Raw genomic sequence first — 16,553 nt, 5'->3', positions numbered from 1 at the left:
ACCAAGTTAGGGACTAAGGAAACTAGTTCCCCTTCTAAATAACCATTTTAAAGCAGCAAATACAGACCACATAATGTTAACCTGACCATTCAGCTAAAGCCAGTTTCAAGAGCCAGGGTGCAGGCAAGCTCATGCTCTGTGCCATTAAACATGACAACAGCAAAAAAGGCACTGAGACAGAAAACTGTTTGGCTGCAGGTGTTAGCACCAAGGTACTCGATGCTGTCATCAGTGCAGAAGCTTCTGCTCGTCCCTGCAGAAGCTAAAAGAGTTTATTTATAGACAAGTGGTACCCAATGAATAAAGGACTTTACAGGGACACCATAATCATAATAAAAAAGCAGCAAGTGTTGTTAGGCTTAGGCATGCCTGGAAACAATTGAGATGGTTATGTCTGGAAACAATTCAGATGGTCATGCCTGCTGTTTTGTATTTTGAGTCCTGAATACTTCACATCCTGGTACAACTAAAATTTTTAAAAAAAAAAAAAAAAAAGTTTTGCAAAGAGACTACCATAGTTCCTCAAACGAACCCATACCTTCTTCAGCATTTTGCAGCCACTCCACAAATTTCTTCATCTGGTCAAGAAAAACACTCTTGCCTTTAGCAACATGTGCTTCTTTGTACCACTTGAGGATAGCTTCTTCACTCAGAACATCAGCTGAAACACAGATCAGTGTTTGTAAAAAAAAAATGTATTTTTTAGAGATTAGCAGATTTTGAACATGAGAAGAGAAAGATTTTTTTTAAAGGCAGCATACAACTAATATGATTGCAGTGGAACAAGCTTTGCATGATCTATATTAGGCTACAAATACAGAATATTTGATGCAGATAATGGGTTCCAGTTGCAATAAAACGTGTAATGTAATAGGCTTAAAACAAAGTATCAAATATTGTGCTTCTGTCAAGTAAAGTTCTTTATTCATCTGTTTTAAATATAACACATAAGATTGCTGAATAAAAGAAACATAATAATCAGCCTGCACATCTTGGAAGTTATCACAATAAGAATTACTGTGCTTTTTCTTGCTGTTGTATCACAGAATTGTACATGGTTCTAGAAGTCTGAAGTGACAGATACCTCCTGATTGAACACTTAAGAGACAGCCAGTAGGGATGTTTTGCAATCATTTTCCTCTAAAGGTCTTATATTGTTTTTAGCTAAAAAGTTTTAAGGTCACTATTCAGACCACCCATTTTAAGGGACTGGCTTGGAGGGACAGCAGAACTGACATTTTTATGTCAAGAATCAGGAACAAAATAGCTGTTGGTGAGGACATGTGAGGCTGAGTACAATTCAGAATAAAGAAATACTAATAAATAGCAAGGACACTTATTGTTACCAACATATGTAAATTTAGGTCTAGCAACAGACCTCTAGCCCCAGGACAAAGCTCCTGTGATCCAGCCAAGTCAAGTATCTCAGTAATTGATGGCTGTAGAGGCAAAATCTGGGATCCACAATGGCATTTTGGCAGTTATGTAATACAAGAGGCAAGAACAAACAACAACATCATCAACAACAACAAAAAAATCAAACTGTATTTGTTCTATAAAAAGACTAAAGACAGCTTTCTACACCTCATTAAAATTTCCATTCTTTTTGTCTTTGAACAAACTACCCTCTCTGCTCAAAATCAACACATGTGTGTACTTCACTGTTTCCCTGAGCTTCTTGGTGCTGTCCCACCCCCTGGTTATTTGCTTGCCAAGGCACCAACCCTGACCATCACCTTCTGCTTCAGCCTAAAGTTAGAGCAGATGTGGCAGGGAAGAGAAGAAGACAAACTGAAATAAATGACACTAAAACCCCAAAGCATCTGATCAAATGAGACAGAGGAGACGCATTTCACATACGCTGTTGAATAATAAACAGATGGAAGCAACCAGAGATACATTTGAACTTAATCAAAACTATTCCAAGACATTCAACAGTAACTGAATGTGAAATCTCCTTGAAAATTAGGAATTTAGTATGAGTGTGTGACTGGAAATCACCTTGTCTCTTGGGCACTTTTCCAAAATAAAACCTCTTCTGCAGTTTACTGCAGCTGACTGTAGTGCTGAGAAAATGCAGGGAAAAAGGGACTGAGCTGGCTCTAGGCTTCTTTCCATGCATATAACTTGTGCTTAGTGAATCTACAGGATTCCACCACCTTCCTGAAATCACAACCTGCCACTATGAACTTTTCTCTAATGTTACAGAAACGCTGGAGACAAGAGAGAGATTTTCAACATGTTGCATTAACTGCTTGCTGGTAGTCCTTAGTAGCAACTCAAAGGCATCACAGTATTTAATGAATCTGCATTTTAATTTAGCAAACCTGGAAATATTTCACACGGACTCATGAACCTGCAGTTTAATGTAAAAGTGCATGTGAAAAGATTACATTTACCTCAGAGTCCTTAAGTTCACACACCTACATCTGCAAATTTACTCAGGGTATGATGCATAGGACAGGCAAAGAAAATCAGGAGAGATTTCAGAAAAAAACCAACAACAACAATTTAAAAAAAAACCAACCAAAAAAACCCAAGTAGAGCAACCCTGTCCCAAGGGGGTCTCAAGCTCTAGGGCACTGTGGACATTCACAAGTGTGAAACTGCTGCATAGAAGGGCTGAAGCACATTGGTTTATGACAGGTGACATTATGATACTGTACAAGGAAGCACTTTCAGGTAGGCACATAGCTCAGTTCAAAAGTAATAGGACTCAAGTCTGGTTTTTTGTTTTGTTTTTTTTATTTGAAAAGCCTGTAAGCTCAATGATTTTGTTGCCAAAGGGGAAAGTACAATTTCCCTCTCTCTTTCCAAAACCTCAATCTGATAAAAGCAGCATGTAATCTCACTGTGTGCCTCAAAGATTAAAACATTTACAAGTCTGGAAGATGAAAAATTTGCCTGTATTTAACTCCATGGCAATAAATCTCCTACCCTAACAGAGAAGCACAAAATGCCCTGAACTACAAGGACAACTGCAACGCTCCTTTAATTTCTAAGACATACTCTGTGTAATACATTCATGCCTCCAGTGCTCATAAGGGATGGCATTCTCCTGCCTGCACAAAGATGCTCAATTCAACAATCATGCAGGACAGGGTGCAGTTAATCATACCTCTAAGTTGCTTTGAAGCAGTGGGAAGGGAAAATGGAAGGAGGAGGAAGGGAAAATGGAAGGAGGAGGAAGGGAGTGACTCATTTTGTATATATATAGTTATTCCTCATTAAAGTTGATTATAGATATATTTTAATGGCTGAAGCTGAGCAGTGCGGTTTGTGGGCGTGTGCACATCATTTCACTGCAGTCCCAGGTGATGTCAGCCCCAGAGAGCTGCTTTTCCTGCAGGTGCAGCCAACTGCCACTCAAACCACCCACGACCAGAGCCTCCAGGGATGTCCCTCATGAAAGGGAGAAGCTGCAGAGCAGAGAGACTGAATAGCCCAGTCTCTTTTCTTCAGGGTTAACTGGAAAGTTACTTGAAGTTCAGGTCTCAGCTTTGCACTCAATCACCCGGTTCAAATGAATTTCTGCTTTTAACTCAAACCACATAGCCAGGGGCAGTAAAGGGAAAAGCACACCCTGGCAGCTGCCAACACAGTCAATCAATCTGCAAAATTCAACTCTATTGCAGCTAACTCAGCTGGGAGAACAAAGCCTTCAGACAAGGCTTCTTTCAATGCAAGGAATGTCACCCACAGTACAGTTAAGGCCTTTCTGGTTTGTTTTGGGTTTTTCCCAGGAAAATTTTGCATCAAGTACTACAAAAAGTACTTGAATAACGAAGATATTTAAAAATAATTGTAATCCATCAAAAAACAAAACCCTTGTATGAAGTGAGACTTGAAGATTCCTTTCTTCTAAGCGTTCCCTGCAGAGCTTGAGAATCTGTCAGTCTGCATCATTTGGTTGCTGTATCTCTGTACTGCAAAAGAGTATCTCTGAGGTCTAATTATGCCTCAAACCAGAGTCCTACTTCACACGCACTTGCAATCAGTTATTTCTTCTATTTTGTAAATGTTGTCTTGAATTCTAATGAAAAAGTACACAGAGGCTTTGTGTTTGCCATTCAAAGGGTGAAATTCTGATCCTCATGAAAGGAACGATCCTTAATTTCAACACTATCAAGATTTCGTATTTGAAATTTCAAGGATACACACAAACTAAAAGAAAGGGATCAACAGGTGAGCATGACATATAGCACATATTCCAATAACAACAGTGCTTATTTTACCAATAGTGAAGGGACACACTGCAACATAGAAAGAACTAACACACAACATACATCTTACAATGCAAGCAAGGAAGCCAGCAAATTTACTGAGTGCCACTCAGAATTCAGCAATTCTTATTCTGCAACTGGATTTTAGATCTTGGTCAAAATGCAGCTGTCTGATAAACAATTGTACTGGCTCAAAGTGAACACCAGAGAAGCAACATCATAGCTGGGGACCACTATAGAACTGGACAGCTTATTTTTCTCTATACTGTCTCAGGAACACAAGGGTAGAGTAATAATAATGATGATGTTAACAAGCTTTAACCAACTACAGAACTGTTTTTGCAAATTATACCTACAAGCCAGTAAGAAGCTGCTGCTACTTAAAGGAAAATAGGGCTTGGGTTTACATGGGAAAAAATGGATGCTCCTTCTTGTTTAGAGACAGAATAATAAATTAAGAAAATCAACACCACAGATCTTCTAGGTGCTAATGAGTCCCAGCTGTCAACATGTTTAGGTATTTCCAGGTAATTCACAGGAAAGTAATCCAAGGGCTATTTCATGATGGAAATATGGAAAGCATTGAGATGCAAGATGTTGGGCATCCTGATGATAGTAGTCATAGAACCAAATTAGTCAAAGCGTGACTGGCATTAGGTGCCTATCATCACTGCTGACTATTTTTATGCCCAGGAAGCACTCCCTCATAATGAGTAATAAGCAACAAACTGTCCACATTCATGCTGGTACAAAGCTGCATTTTTATCTGCCCATTCACAGATATTCAGATACCTTTATTTGTCACTAGATGAAGTTCATTAGGGACCCTGAAACCTCTCCAGATCTTGTGCACGTTACATTTAAGAACAACAGAAAGGGGAACAGGGGTGTCTGCTGTCCCCTCACCACTGACACAGCCAGTAACAGCTTTAGAAGGCTTTTTTCCTCAGCTACTAGGAAACAGAAGATACATTGTCATTGGGAAGCTATCTAAATTAAGTGTATGTCTCTAAACCTTGATGGCTTGTTTTTAGAGATAGATATGAACTGGGGAGAAGGAGAGGGTGAAATCTACCAGCACTGAAACAAAGAAGAGGCAGGCAGCATGGCACTGCACAAACCACACCACAAGCCACTAAAGCTCAACAGAGTCATGTAGAAGAAAGAGGAATTGAAGGCCTAGTGCTCCCAGAATCTTCCCTGGTTGACAAAGTAGCATGTCCTCACCTAATGGATACTGTTTAACTCCAAAGCTGCCAAAACCAGATGGAGCTGATGTTCCCTGCATCCAATGCCTAGAAGGGCCCTATGGCAGTGGCTGCCAGGTCAGGCTGTAAGTTGCCAGCAGGCAGCAGGTCTGTCAAACAGGGCAGATCCAGCTTCAGCCTAAACAGGGCCAGGAGGGGCAGGCAGCTGTGCTGCCACATGACTGCATCAGATGGCAGAGGCAGGTGCTGCAGCACGCCTGCCCCAGATATTCCACACAAGAACACAGGCACAGCACATATTGGGCAGACCATACTGTAGCTCCAAACACTCCTCTAGACATCAAGTGAATACTAAACAGTATTGAGGCACCTGTAGTGCTGAGGCTGAAGTCTTGTCAGCCCTCCAAACAAGCCTGCCCAAGTAATCTCCTGCATCAGAACAAGAGCACATGGGGTGAGCAGAGTAGATGGGAACTAGGCTCTTCAAGCATATTAAGTTTTTACAAGTCAATGATTTATTTTCTTTTTGATCTTAGAATGCTTTGGAATTTCAGGACTGCTCGTGCAGGCTAACACAGTAATGAATCTACAAAAATTCTGAAAGCAATCCTACACAAGACTATTTCTGGCTTCACCATCAGTTATGCTCTGAGTGCACAGCAATTATGCCCCTCATTCACCATGTCCAAAGCAAATGTTCTTTTCCAGAGAAAATTGAGTCAAGTGATTGCTACAGCTTGCAGGTTCAAGTTGTTCTATGGTCATTAATAGCATTTACAAATTGTAGAATTTGAGGGCAGAAGGACAAGGTGCATTGCCTTTTCATGTATCGTGGAGGCCACGCTATATTGAAAGAAGGATAGAAATAAATCCACATGACTCACTTCCTTCTGCCTTCTGAAACCGTGGAATTATTCTAACAGTTGGAACTCATTTGCCTTGAACATGTACCTGGACTCAACAGGCTGAACAAAGATCAACATTAGGTTTCTACTCCTGCTGATTTTTCTCCTCCAACTATTTATAGCAAGAACGTCAGAACAAACTGTTTGGCACCCACCCATCACACGCAGTGCAAGACCATTAGTCTCTATGACAACCTGATCAGAATAAACTTGTGAAGAAGTCAATTTCACAATAAAAATGAAATCCATCAAAACTACAGCACCTGCAAAAAACTGGCAGGAAAATAAGAATAAGAAAAGCTCCTTCTGGTAGGGAGCAAGTTAAAAAAACCCTCCAACTCCAAACCCCTGAAATATCTTCCTGCTAGGAGGGTTTGCACTCTCAAGGTTTCTTAAAACCAAGCTCTGATCTACTGTTGAAATCTGCCAGAAATTTATAGAAATTACTTCCTAGAACTGATTTTATACAAGAACTAAACTGCACTTGAAATGACTGGACAGTGCTTGATCCTGCTCACACTTCTTGAATGAGATGAAAGCAACAGAGGGAGACAAGGGCTTGTTTTGGCTTTTCCTGCTGCCACACACTCCTTTGAACTCTCAAAGTATTCCAGAGTTCAGCACCAACACAGCCTTCTCACATGCACTACTAGGTTAAACATCAGAAGAGAGTGGTTGACACTGAGAATCCAAGCACAGAATACAACAGTGGATTCTACACTTTTACCTTTATAAAAGAGTACCACTATCTTCTGAAAGGCTTTCATGAAGTGGATGTTGTCATAACAGTACTCCTGCACCTTCTGGAGTAGGATCAACTCTGACTGGCCTTGAGTGCTGAACACAGCAAGTAGGGGGGCATATTGCTGAAAGGAAGAGAGGATAAAAAAACAAAACGCATGTCAATAAACTTAAAAATAGATAAACTTTTTTAGAATAAACATCATGAATTTCACCCCTGAAAATGTTTCACTGAAACCTTGTGACTTACATGCACACTGGATTTTCTAAAACACATACAAGGGATATACACAAATATCCATGATTTTTGTAGCATGTCCTGCATGTTGTAAGCTAAAATTCAGTACCACTTAGTTAGTGAATTCTGTAAAATCAATTTACAAAGCCCACAGTCTGGCATTACTTCTGTCATACATTTCACAATACAGCATTCTGTTCATTCAGGAGTGATGCTTTACAGATGTTCATAACATAAGACATCCCAGGATGAAATACATGAAAAAAAGTCTCTAGTTTCACAGGGCTTTTATAAGTCCCAGGAAATTGAAATAAAGTAAATTATTCCAAGTTATTGTGATCAACTCTCCTTATTTTTTTCTCATTATTACAATCAAGAATATCATGACAGCCTTTGGTAAACAGCAACATTTTCCAAGCACAGTATTAACTGCTAATGTTACTCTGACAAGACAGTAGTGGTACAATTCTTTTTTTTTTTCCTGGCGTTTATTAATATAATAAAAATAAAGCAAAAACTTACTTGTTATGCAATTTCCCCCTCTTATTTCAGATCTTAAAACTAAAAATTACACTGAAGGACCGTATCTTTCCTTAAAAGCTAGTGTTTATACCCATATCTCTCCTGTCATCTTAGCCTCTGATGAGTTCAGCTAAGACCACAATCTTAAAATTAAGATAGTATTAAGAGCATTTTTCAGACATGAAGTTTAATTACCTTTGATCTTTAAAGACCCTAGCCAAATATACATTGCACATTACTATTTCAGCTGCTCTTGCACTAATCAGCTCAGCCTTCCACGTTTTCAGTAACCCCCAGTTTGGTATTCTCCAGCTGGACCTGCAATGGCCTGAGATCACAGAGCTGTAGTCTGAATGACCAGGGCTACTGGTGGTCTTAGGTGACAAACCAACCATCACCCACAGCAATGATGGACATATTTGAAAGTACACTTCAGCACCTCTCCACAAAGGGCTAATCCTGAGCGTTTTATCCAATATGGTCCAAGGAAATAATTAGTAAAATACATGAAAATCAACTGAAATATGAAAGATTGTTCCAAATGTATTTTGCAATAATTATCAGCTGTTTAAGAGAGCATGAAATCACAATAGCCACAAGCAGCTCAGCAGGCTGGCATTATTTAGTACTTTGGAAGAAACTCCCTTAAAATGGGTAGATATATCTAACACCAGAGGCCAAGTTTTGCCACTCCTGGCAGGTATAGCCACATCTTTAGAAACAACATCAGTGCGTTGATAAGAGCTGAAAAACTTGTGCAGGCTGTGAGTAGCTCTTTTTCCCTTTTTAGCCCTTGTAGCATTGAGCTGGTATTTAGGCAAATTGTAGGAAGGCAGAGCAATATACAGTGCAGTTGGTTTATTTAATAGCCTCAGCAGAACTCATTCCCATCCACATGTTTGTGAAGTGCTGCTGTCTATAAACATTAATAACTTCTAATAAAAATCCTAGGTTTTCAGTTTGGAAGTAAACTGTCTTCATTTTGCCACATCTGACTTTATCCCCTTCACATTCCTCCCTCACTTCTCAACTGGTACAGGCTCACAGTTACGAGTTTCACAAATGTCTGAATGACTAAGGAACCTTCTTATTGCTGGCTGAGCAAGTGGCATTATTTTTCACTTACGTCATGTTAGGGAGTAGGGGGTCAGCACCCACACTGCTGTAAAGTTCACCAGAACCTTGCCTGCAGTGAGAATTGTCTGGAAGATTCTCCTCACCCATGGAGAACATCTCTCCTCTGCACTGGAGGAGGCCTAGGCACTAGCCCCAGTGTCACAGTGAGGTTACTGGGACAATGAAGAGCTTATTCTGAGACCCAGCATTGAACAGCTTGCCCTGTCTCCTCCTGAGGTCAGCTCCTGCTGGTCCTGCCATATGGATGGCACACATGACTCTAACTGCACTGCCCAAGTATGCTGGTTCATGGCTGCCCGCCTCAACCCTGCTAGTAGGTAGCCACCCACCCAGCAAGGCTTTTTAACATCTGTGAACTAGTTCAACACTCTGTGTTCTGACCCATCTCATCTTTTCACCAGGGGTGCCTAGTGTACAACTTACTGAAAGAATCTGGGAAGTTAGAGACTGGTTAGAGACAGATGTCAAAGCTCTGGCAATGTGCTTTGTGAAAGTGACCTGTCATACAAGAATAGGGCCATACAAGCATAAATCCCACCATCTGACATGTCACACATCATGTATTTATACACATGCCAAACACAGCACCCGGTCAAAGCAACTCCCTGACTGTTTCTTGGGACACTGACACACAGAAAGGGATAGAACTGAGCTCTGCATCATCCTAACACTGTTAATCCACTTTCTGGAGTTGGCTCATACATTGAGGTAGCTGAGAGCCCTAAGAGAAGGATCTTCATCTATCCTAAGAGGAAGAATGTGAAAAATGCTTTTCATTTTTGAAGACTGAACTGTAAAGAAGCAGCTATCAAAATCTAAATTTCTCTTTCTATTGCTTCTATTAAAATCTTACCCCTGAGTGCAAACAGTAAATGCCTCATACAAATTTTCCTTTGTTTTTAGAAAGGGATGTACCCAGAAAGATGCCTATCTTATACAGGCAAGATGCCTTACCTAATTCATTGGGGTGATGCATAGGACTAAACATCCAGTCAACAGAATTTGTACAAAGCCAGCTATGTTTCTCTTTTCCCAGAGTTCAAATATTCCAGAAAGTGTTTGTTAATTTGCCCTGCAGTACTAGACAATAAAGCTCAATGGACACTTTGTTGCAACTCAAAGAGAGATAATCAAATTTTACTTCAAAAGAACAACAAAAACAATGTCTCTCCTCCTTCTGGAAATTATCTTGTCTTTCTCCTGCTATTTGAGCCACTTGAGAAAACTTGAAGGCATTCAGTCTTACCATCAAAGCTACACAATATCCCAAGTGACTGCATTTCTAGGATTACTGACTGGGAAACCAAATTCTGACTAAAGGACAGCAGCAGCAGGAGCGAAACCAACATGGGAACACCCAAGTATGGGGAGACATCCAATATGAAGAAAGATCTATCTTACCATAAACAATAAATTCCAGATTGTTTCTGTTCAAAGGCAAACCTTTGAAGCCTATGAGGGAGTATTCTCCTGGTCATAGATTACCTGCTTAAAACACTAAGTCTGCTGAAAAGCTTCTGCTCTCAGATCCAGTCTCTTGCACTGCACAATTACTTCAGACTTAGATGAGGAATACCAGTGATGGCAGTAATTGATGCTTCTGCATTGGTTTGGTGTTTCTTTGCTATCCCAAGGTCTTTAGAGTTTTTGTACCAACATGCAGTGGTGGTACTGCAATACTGCAGCCTGTCTTTCTATATATTCAGTTCCCTCATCCTCAAGGACAGTAGCTGGATCAGAGAGTAACCACACTGTATGTACACAGAGTCCCAAGCCAGCTCCTGGCTTATCACTTGACAAGCCACTGAGTATCCAGCTACCACAGCCAACACTGGCAACAACCAATTCACAGATTCTGGCCTCGGCATTCCTGCCTGGATCTATCCAGCTCTCTGCACAGCCAGCACAGGTGCTGCCTCACCATGCTCCCAAAATGTCTTTGCTTCTGGCAAAGACATTGCAAAGGCAGTTCCTGCAGGCTTAGTCAGGTTTACTAGTCAGGTCTGAGCAGGCTGAGTCCCAGCAGTTGCTGAGCCCTGCCTCAGTGCAAGGAGCCTCTCAGGGACCTGGCACCCTGGGAAAGCACAAGGAAGAGATGCTCAGGCTATGAACACCTTGGCTTGCCCTGGCACTGTGGGACTCAGGATACTCAGTGATCTGAACTACCTCAGTCCTCAGCATCCATTTGACAGAAGTCAGACTATACACAATGCTTGGTATGCTCAGCATCAGCCTTCAAAAATCTCTGTCTCCTGGATTTAAACAGGTAAATATTTGTGGTTTTGACACAAACTTTGACAGCCAAAGAAATGTATTCTGTAAATTCACAGCGTTCTTCTTTTCACCCATGCACACACCTTCAGATGTTTGAGGGCCTGCTCTGCAACCAGCTCTTCTTTCTTGTTCCATTCCACAGCATTCATGACACAGGTCCAAAGGAGACCAATCACTGCTGGCTCTGGCAGCTCATTTCTTTTCATTTCCTCTTTTACATAAAGCACTACCTGGAGAAGGAAATAAGGGACAGTTCAAATGAACCAGAAATGATGCTGACTTTCCAAACACTTGTAGTCATTTACAACATCATGGTGTAGAAGTATTAAGAAACAAAATTAGAACAAGATTTTGACCCCCCCCTCCAACCTAACAGTTAATGCAGTTAAAGGAAATACATTCTCAAGGATAAATTAAGGAAAACCATCCCCATCCCACAGACAACTACACTTGGAAACACAGAGGATATATGGTTGCTTTAGTCTTAAGCACAGAGTGAACAGATGAATAAACTAAAATAGTTTTAAGAAAAACAGAGGCAATCTGTTCCTCTCTACCTAATGTCAATTTAAGTCTTTGATTATTATTATATAAACAAATATACAACAAAAGTTGTAAAAATCCACTTTTACCTCCTTAATTGGGCATTCCTGAGAGAGACGTTCTTGTAGTTCTTTTTGAAGTTCTTTACGAGTCCCCAGTGACTGCTGAACTCTGAGGAAATCTGAGAGCTCTTTCAGACCTGCTTCAGTAAAATACTTGGCAAAATGGTCCACATTTTGCCGGTTGGCTGGAAATAGTTCCTAAAAAGACAGGAATGCTCTCTGTTAAATAACCAACTGTGACTCTTAACAGAATGGAAAGAACATTTTCAAAGAATGAACAGTGGGAATAACCTGTTACTTTACTGAAAACACTGCTTGTATCCACACTTGAAAAGTCAACACTTCATTCATATTGCAGTGTTTCATTGTAGTGGAGGGAAAAAAATAATGTCCAGTTACACAATTAAGCTAACACCCACTCACTCCATGTGAAGTGCATGTACTTATAATTAGCTATGAGCCAAACATGATGCTCAAAGTAGTCCTAAGAGGAACCATAATTTTCCAGATTCCAAGAGCCTTGTAGGGAAAGTACAAAGGAATAGATGGCAAAGCACATTTATCATGCCCTCCCAGTGCATCCACACATTTATCTCTTAAGAAAAATACATTGAACAATACATAAGTGGCCCAGGCACCCTGACCTACCACTAATGCATCATTTAACATAAATCACAAGATCCACTATGTACTGTTAACATTAACTCCTGCAGGCATTTATAATTAAAAGGCACTGTCAATTTATGAAAGTCCAGCTACTTAGAAAAGTTAAAATTATTCTTAAAAATCACTATAGCAAATGCCCCATCTTGGAAAGCATTCAATGGCATTTGCTTACCATCTATTCTTGATGTCTTAACAATGATCTGTAGGATGGATAACACTTTTTTTAACAAAGAAGCTGGAGACTTTCCATCTATTTACTTACTGACTAATGAAATTAAGAAACTTTCATGGAGGCATCTAGGCTAGGCAACATCATCTGATACTTTACAGTTGTTTAATAGAGCAGAGTAATGAGAGTCAACAGCTGAAAGTTTAAGTCAGTCAAGCTTGAAATAGAAATAAGATGCAGTTTTCTTCCCTGCCCTCCCTGCACAAAACCCAGTGTAATTAGCCCCTTTCCCAGTTAATGGCAAATTATTTATTACTTGGACACTTAAAATCAAGTACAAATTGAAGAGATGGAGGGGCGTGGGAGGCTCCTTACTTTTGAAAGATACTTGCTTAATTACATATTTTTGAGGTAGAAACAGGAAATACTGCTGAGTCTCCAGGCACTGCTACACAGGATGTATATTTGACTGCATTATCACAGCAGCAATCTTTCTGAAGGATTAAAAAACCCCAAATGATCTTCAGAAAAAACACTGGGAGGAAAAGGCACATGAAATTACTACATATTCATATATTATCTGAATACCTTGCTACAAACCCAGAACACAGGTTTTGAGTCCTAAGGCTGAAAGCCTTCTGCACTGTACCTACTAGGTCTGCTGTACCACTGCAGGACCATGTATGCTATCCAGATGGCTACTGCTCCAGAAAATTAGCTTACTATTCATTTACTATGCTATTTAAACACTGCTGCTTCAGAAACTTACATTCAAATCTAACTCCTTATACTTTATATACCATTTGCAAAAGGAAAACACATTTAAAGAAATAGAGCTTCTCATGCCCATTTGCTGGTATGTTTTATTAGCAGTGGTTAGAAAAAACCCCACATTTATTTAATTCCCAAGCCCCATATGTACAGTCTCTCAGAAGGCATCTGACTACAGGAAAAATAGAGACAGAATGTAAAAACATGTGATACTTAATATTCCTGAACCTGTATCAGTGCTACAGCCATAACAATATTGCTGTGTTTCAAAACATTTTAGAAACACTAACAGAGTCTGAGGGGGAGTTAACATGCTTAGAGAAAACTACCATCTGCATTTCATTTCCTTCATTTTCCCTGGGAGAGATAAAGATTATTGAAAATATATTGTACTTACTAGCAATCTCTTATCGAGGTTGGCTTTTCTTAAAGCAGAGGTAACAGAATTGGCATCTTTCTCTGCCATCCATGCTTTAAAAAGCTTTACAGCGAAAGAGGCTGCAATCCCTATAAGAGAAAAGCACAAAACATGTTTCAGCAATTTTCAACAAAAATTAGAGTTGACTATAAGAAGTTCAAGGTTACAAAAAAGTTACAAGACAGTGGAATGAAAATACATTTATGACAACAGAAAAAACCACATTGAGCTGAAATGCCTATTTTCTTCTGTAACGCAAAATTAGTTTTCTGAATTATACTAGATTGAAAATATTTTCATTTGGTATTGCCCATCTCTGTTCAGTTGTTCAAAGATTTTTCTTGCAATTATTTTTCCTACATTGCCAATTCACAGACTGAGTACAATGCAAAAGGAAAAATTATGCATTAAATGTATAGGAAACAAAGGCACAAAGCAATAAAGGATAATCAAGAACAAGAACTTAAAAAACATATATTCAAAACTTTTTTAGCGTATCCTAAAATAGGGTTAAATATAAACTTTGCAACTTCAAGATGACTGATTGTACTATGTCCTCCTAGGAGGTATTTAGTAGCCAGTTGTAACAGGCACAAATACTATTTTAAGTGAAAAAAATTCCTTCCTCGAGGCAAAACTTAGTATTTTGTGTATTAAATCAAACTAACTCTCCCTCCACTAGCTGTGGATTTCCCAGGGGAGTTAATAAACCATTAAGCCCACATCTCCTATTTCCTAGAGCTGCACCACCACCATGATTGCTCCAGATTCTGCACTGCAAACACAGGGAGCTGCAGGGAGCTGAAAGGTCTCAGAGATGGGAGCTCATCCTGGAGGAAGGTTGCCTGTACATCAGTTATGATTCTCCACACTACACTCATACCAACATCAGGGCTACTGAAGGCAGTGATAATGGTAATGCATAACAAATAGCACAATCCTAGGCTACAGCTGGCCAGTGCAGTTTTCTGTCTCAGCTCCAGATAGTCCAGAAGCTCTTAGAGCTAAGTGGGACCTACTGGTGACATGGAGCTTCATCACTGTTAGCCACTTTATTGATAGATATTAATTATTTTTATTTCTAGGATACTTTGACTAAATGAGTCACCAAACAAGAACAGAAGAGACTATTCCCAGACCACTGTAGAGTTCACTGACAGTCTTTACATATCTTGACTGTTATGGCAGTTTTAGTAAGCTTATTTCAGGAGCTCAGTGGTAAGACATGATCCTTAAAGAAGTACTCCACGGAACCAGGGGTGCACAATGCCAGGCCAAGAGAAGCCTACAAATACTTCCTTGGGCTTGTTTTACATGTTGGACGTTATGCAGCAATCCTAAGTGCTGCAAGCTGACTAACCAAGACTAACAAAGCCTGGTCAACCAGTAGGTGACTTAGACATAACTTCCACTGCAAACACATTTCAGTATATCCACGCACTTATGTGCTCAATACCAAAACTGAATGGAATGGTCTCTGTCACCAAGCATTATCATATCCTACCCTTTTTTTTCTAGTTTTAGCTTAAAACAAAACAAAATAAGTTTTATGCCAGTGTCAGTATTAGAGGGTGTGCTGTTTTCAGATGAGGTAGAGTTAATTTTTTTCAGTGGCTGTATGGGGCTTTATTTTGGATTTAAGCTGAACACTGGGTTGATAATACAGATACATTGCTGAGTAAGGCTTACGAAGAGCCAAGACCTTATCTGCTTTTACAACTGCCACGCTGGCAAGGAAGTTGGGGGAGGAGACACAGCTGGGACAGATGACCCCAACTGACCACAGGGATATTCCAGACCATATAACATCATGCTCAGTACATGAAGTGGGGAGAAGAAACAAGAAAGGGGGAGCATTTTAAGTGTCTTCCTAAGTACCCGTTACGTGTGACGGTGCCCCGCTCTCCTGGAGGTGGCTGAACACCTGTCCACGGGAGGCAGTGAACCAGTTCCTTGTTTTGCTTTCCGTGTGTGTGCAACTTTTGCTTTCCCGATGAAACTTTATCTCAACCCATGAGTTTTCCAGATTTTACCCCTCCCATTCTCTCCTTGATCCTGCTGGTGTGGGAGTGAGCAAGCAGCTGTGTGGGGCTTGACTGCTGGCTGGGACTACACCACGACAGGGGGAGGCTGTTCTAGGGCTTCACTACGCACATATTTTCAAACTTACTTCTCAGTGATAAATTTACAGCCCAAATTTATCACTGGCCTGTTCCTGTCCATGTACTCTGTGCACATGCTGCCACTTTCTTCCTTTAAATAGCTCTTCTCTTTTTGTTTGTTTCATTCTTTTCCCCCCTTATTTGTAGAAAGTAATTTCAGTCATTTATTTTATTGATTAGCCCCATTAGCTGCTCTTTGCATTTGCATTACTTTGCCAGCACAGGGGACAAGAAGGGTACACTTAACTCTGGCAAGATTCCACCACCATCTAGACCTTTCTCTGTCTGTACTATGAGTACATCAGCAATCCACAAAAGAATATTTAGTTTTCCATCTATATATAAAAGTAGTGACAACACTGAAATAAGCTAATCTAAAAATAAATCAGCTATTTCCACTCAAACTTGACAGATCTCCTGTCCACACAATCTACCCTTACCTCACTTTCAGCCATTTCTTAGCCAATGTTACAAGTCCCATGCTGATCAACAAGTCCCTCAGCTTGCCTGTTTC

General features: G+C 40.1%; 1 protein-coding gene across 2 annotated transcripts in view; it reads right to left on the bottom strand.

The window, feature by feature from the left end:
* The window catches only part of BZW2 (basic leucine zipper and W2 domains 2), a 55,012-nt gene that overhangs the window by 1,579 nt on the left and 36,880 nt on the right, over positions 1-16,553 (bottom strand). For both annotated transcript variants that reach the window (XM_064411383.1, XM_064411392.1), the window contains exons 7-11: positions 13,857-13,966; positions 11,881-12,051; positions 11,332-11,478; positions 7,064-7,202; positions 539-661 (exon numbers count right to left, since the gene is read on the bottom strand). In XM_064411383.1, coding sequence (XP_064267453.1) covers positions 539-661; positions 7,064-7,202; positions 11,332-11,478; positions 11,881-12,051; positions 13,857-13,966 — 690 coding nt within the window. The remainder of the gene's footprint in view (positions 1-538; positions 662-7,063; positions 7,203-11,331; positions 11,479-11,880; positions 12,052-13,856; positions 13,967-16,553) is intronic.

This window comes from Passer domesticus, chromosome 1, assembly GCF_036417665.1.
Source record: "Passer domesticus isolate bPasDom1 chromosome 1, bPasDom1.hap1, whole genome shotgun sequence".
Lineage (NCBI taxonomy): Eukaryota > Metazoa > Chordata > Aves > Passeriformes > Passeridae > Passer > Passer domesticus.
This window is presented reverse-complemented; position numbering and strand designations above follow the sequence as displayed.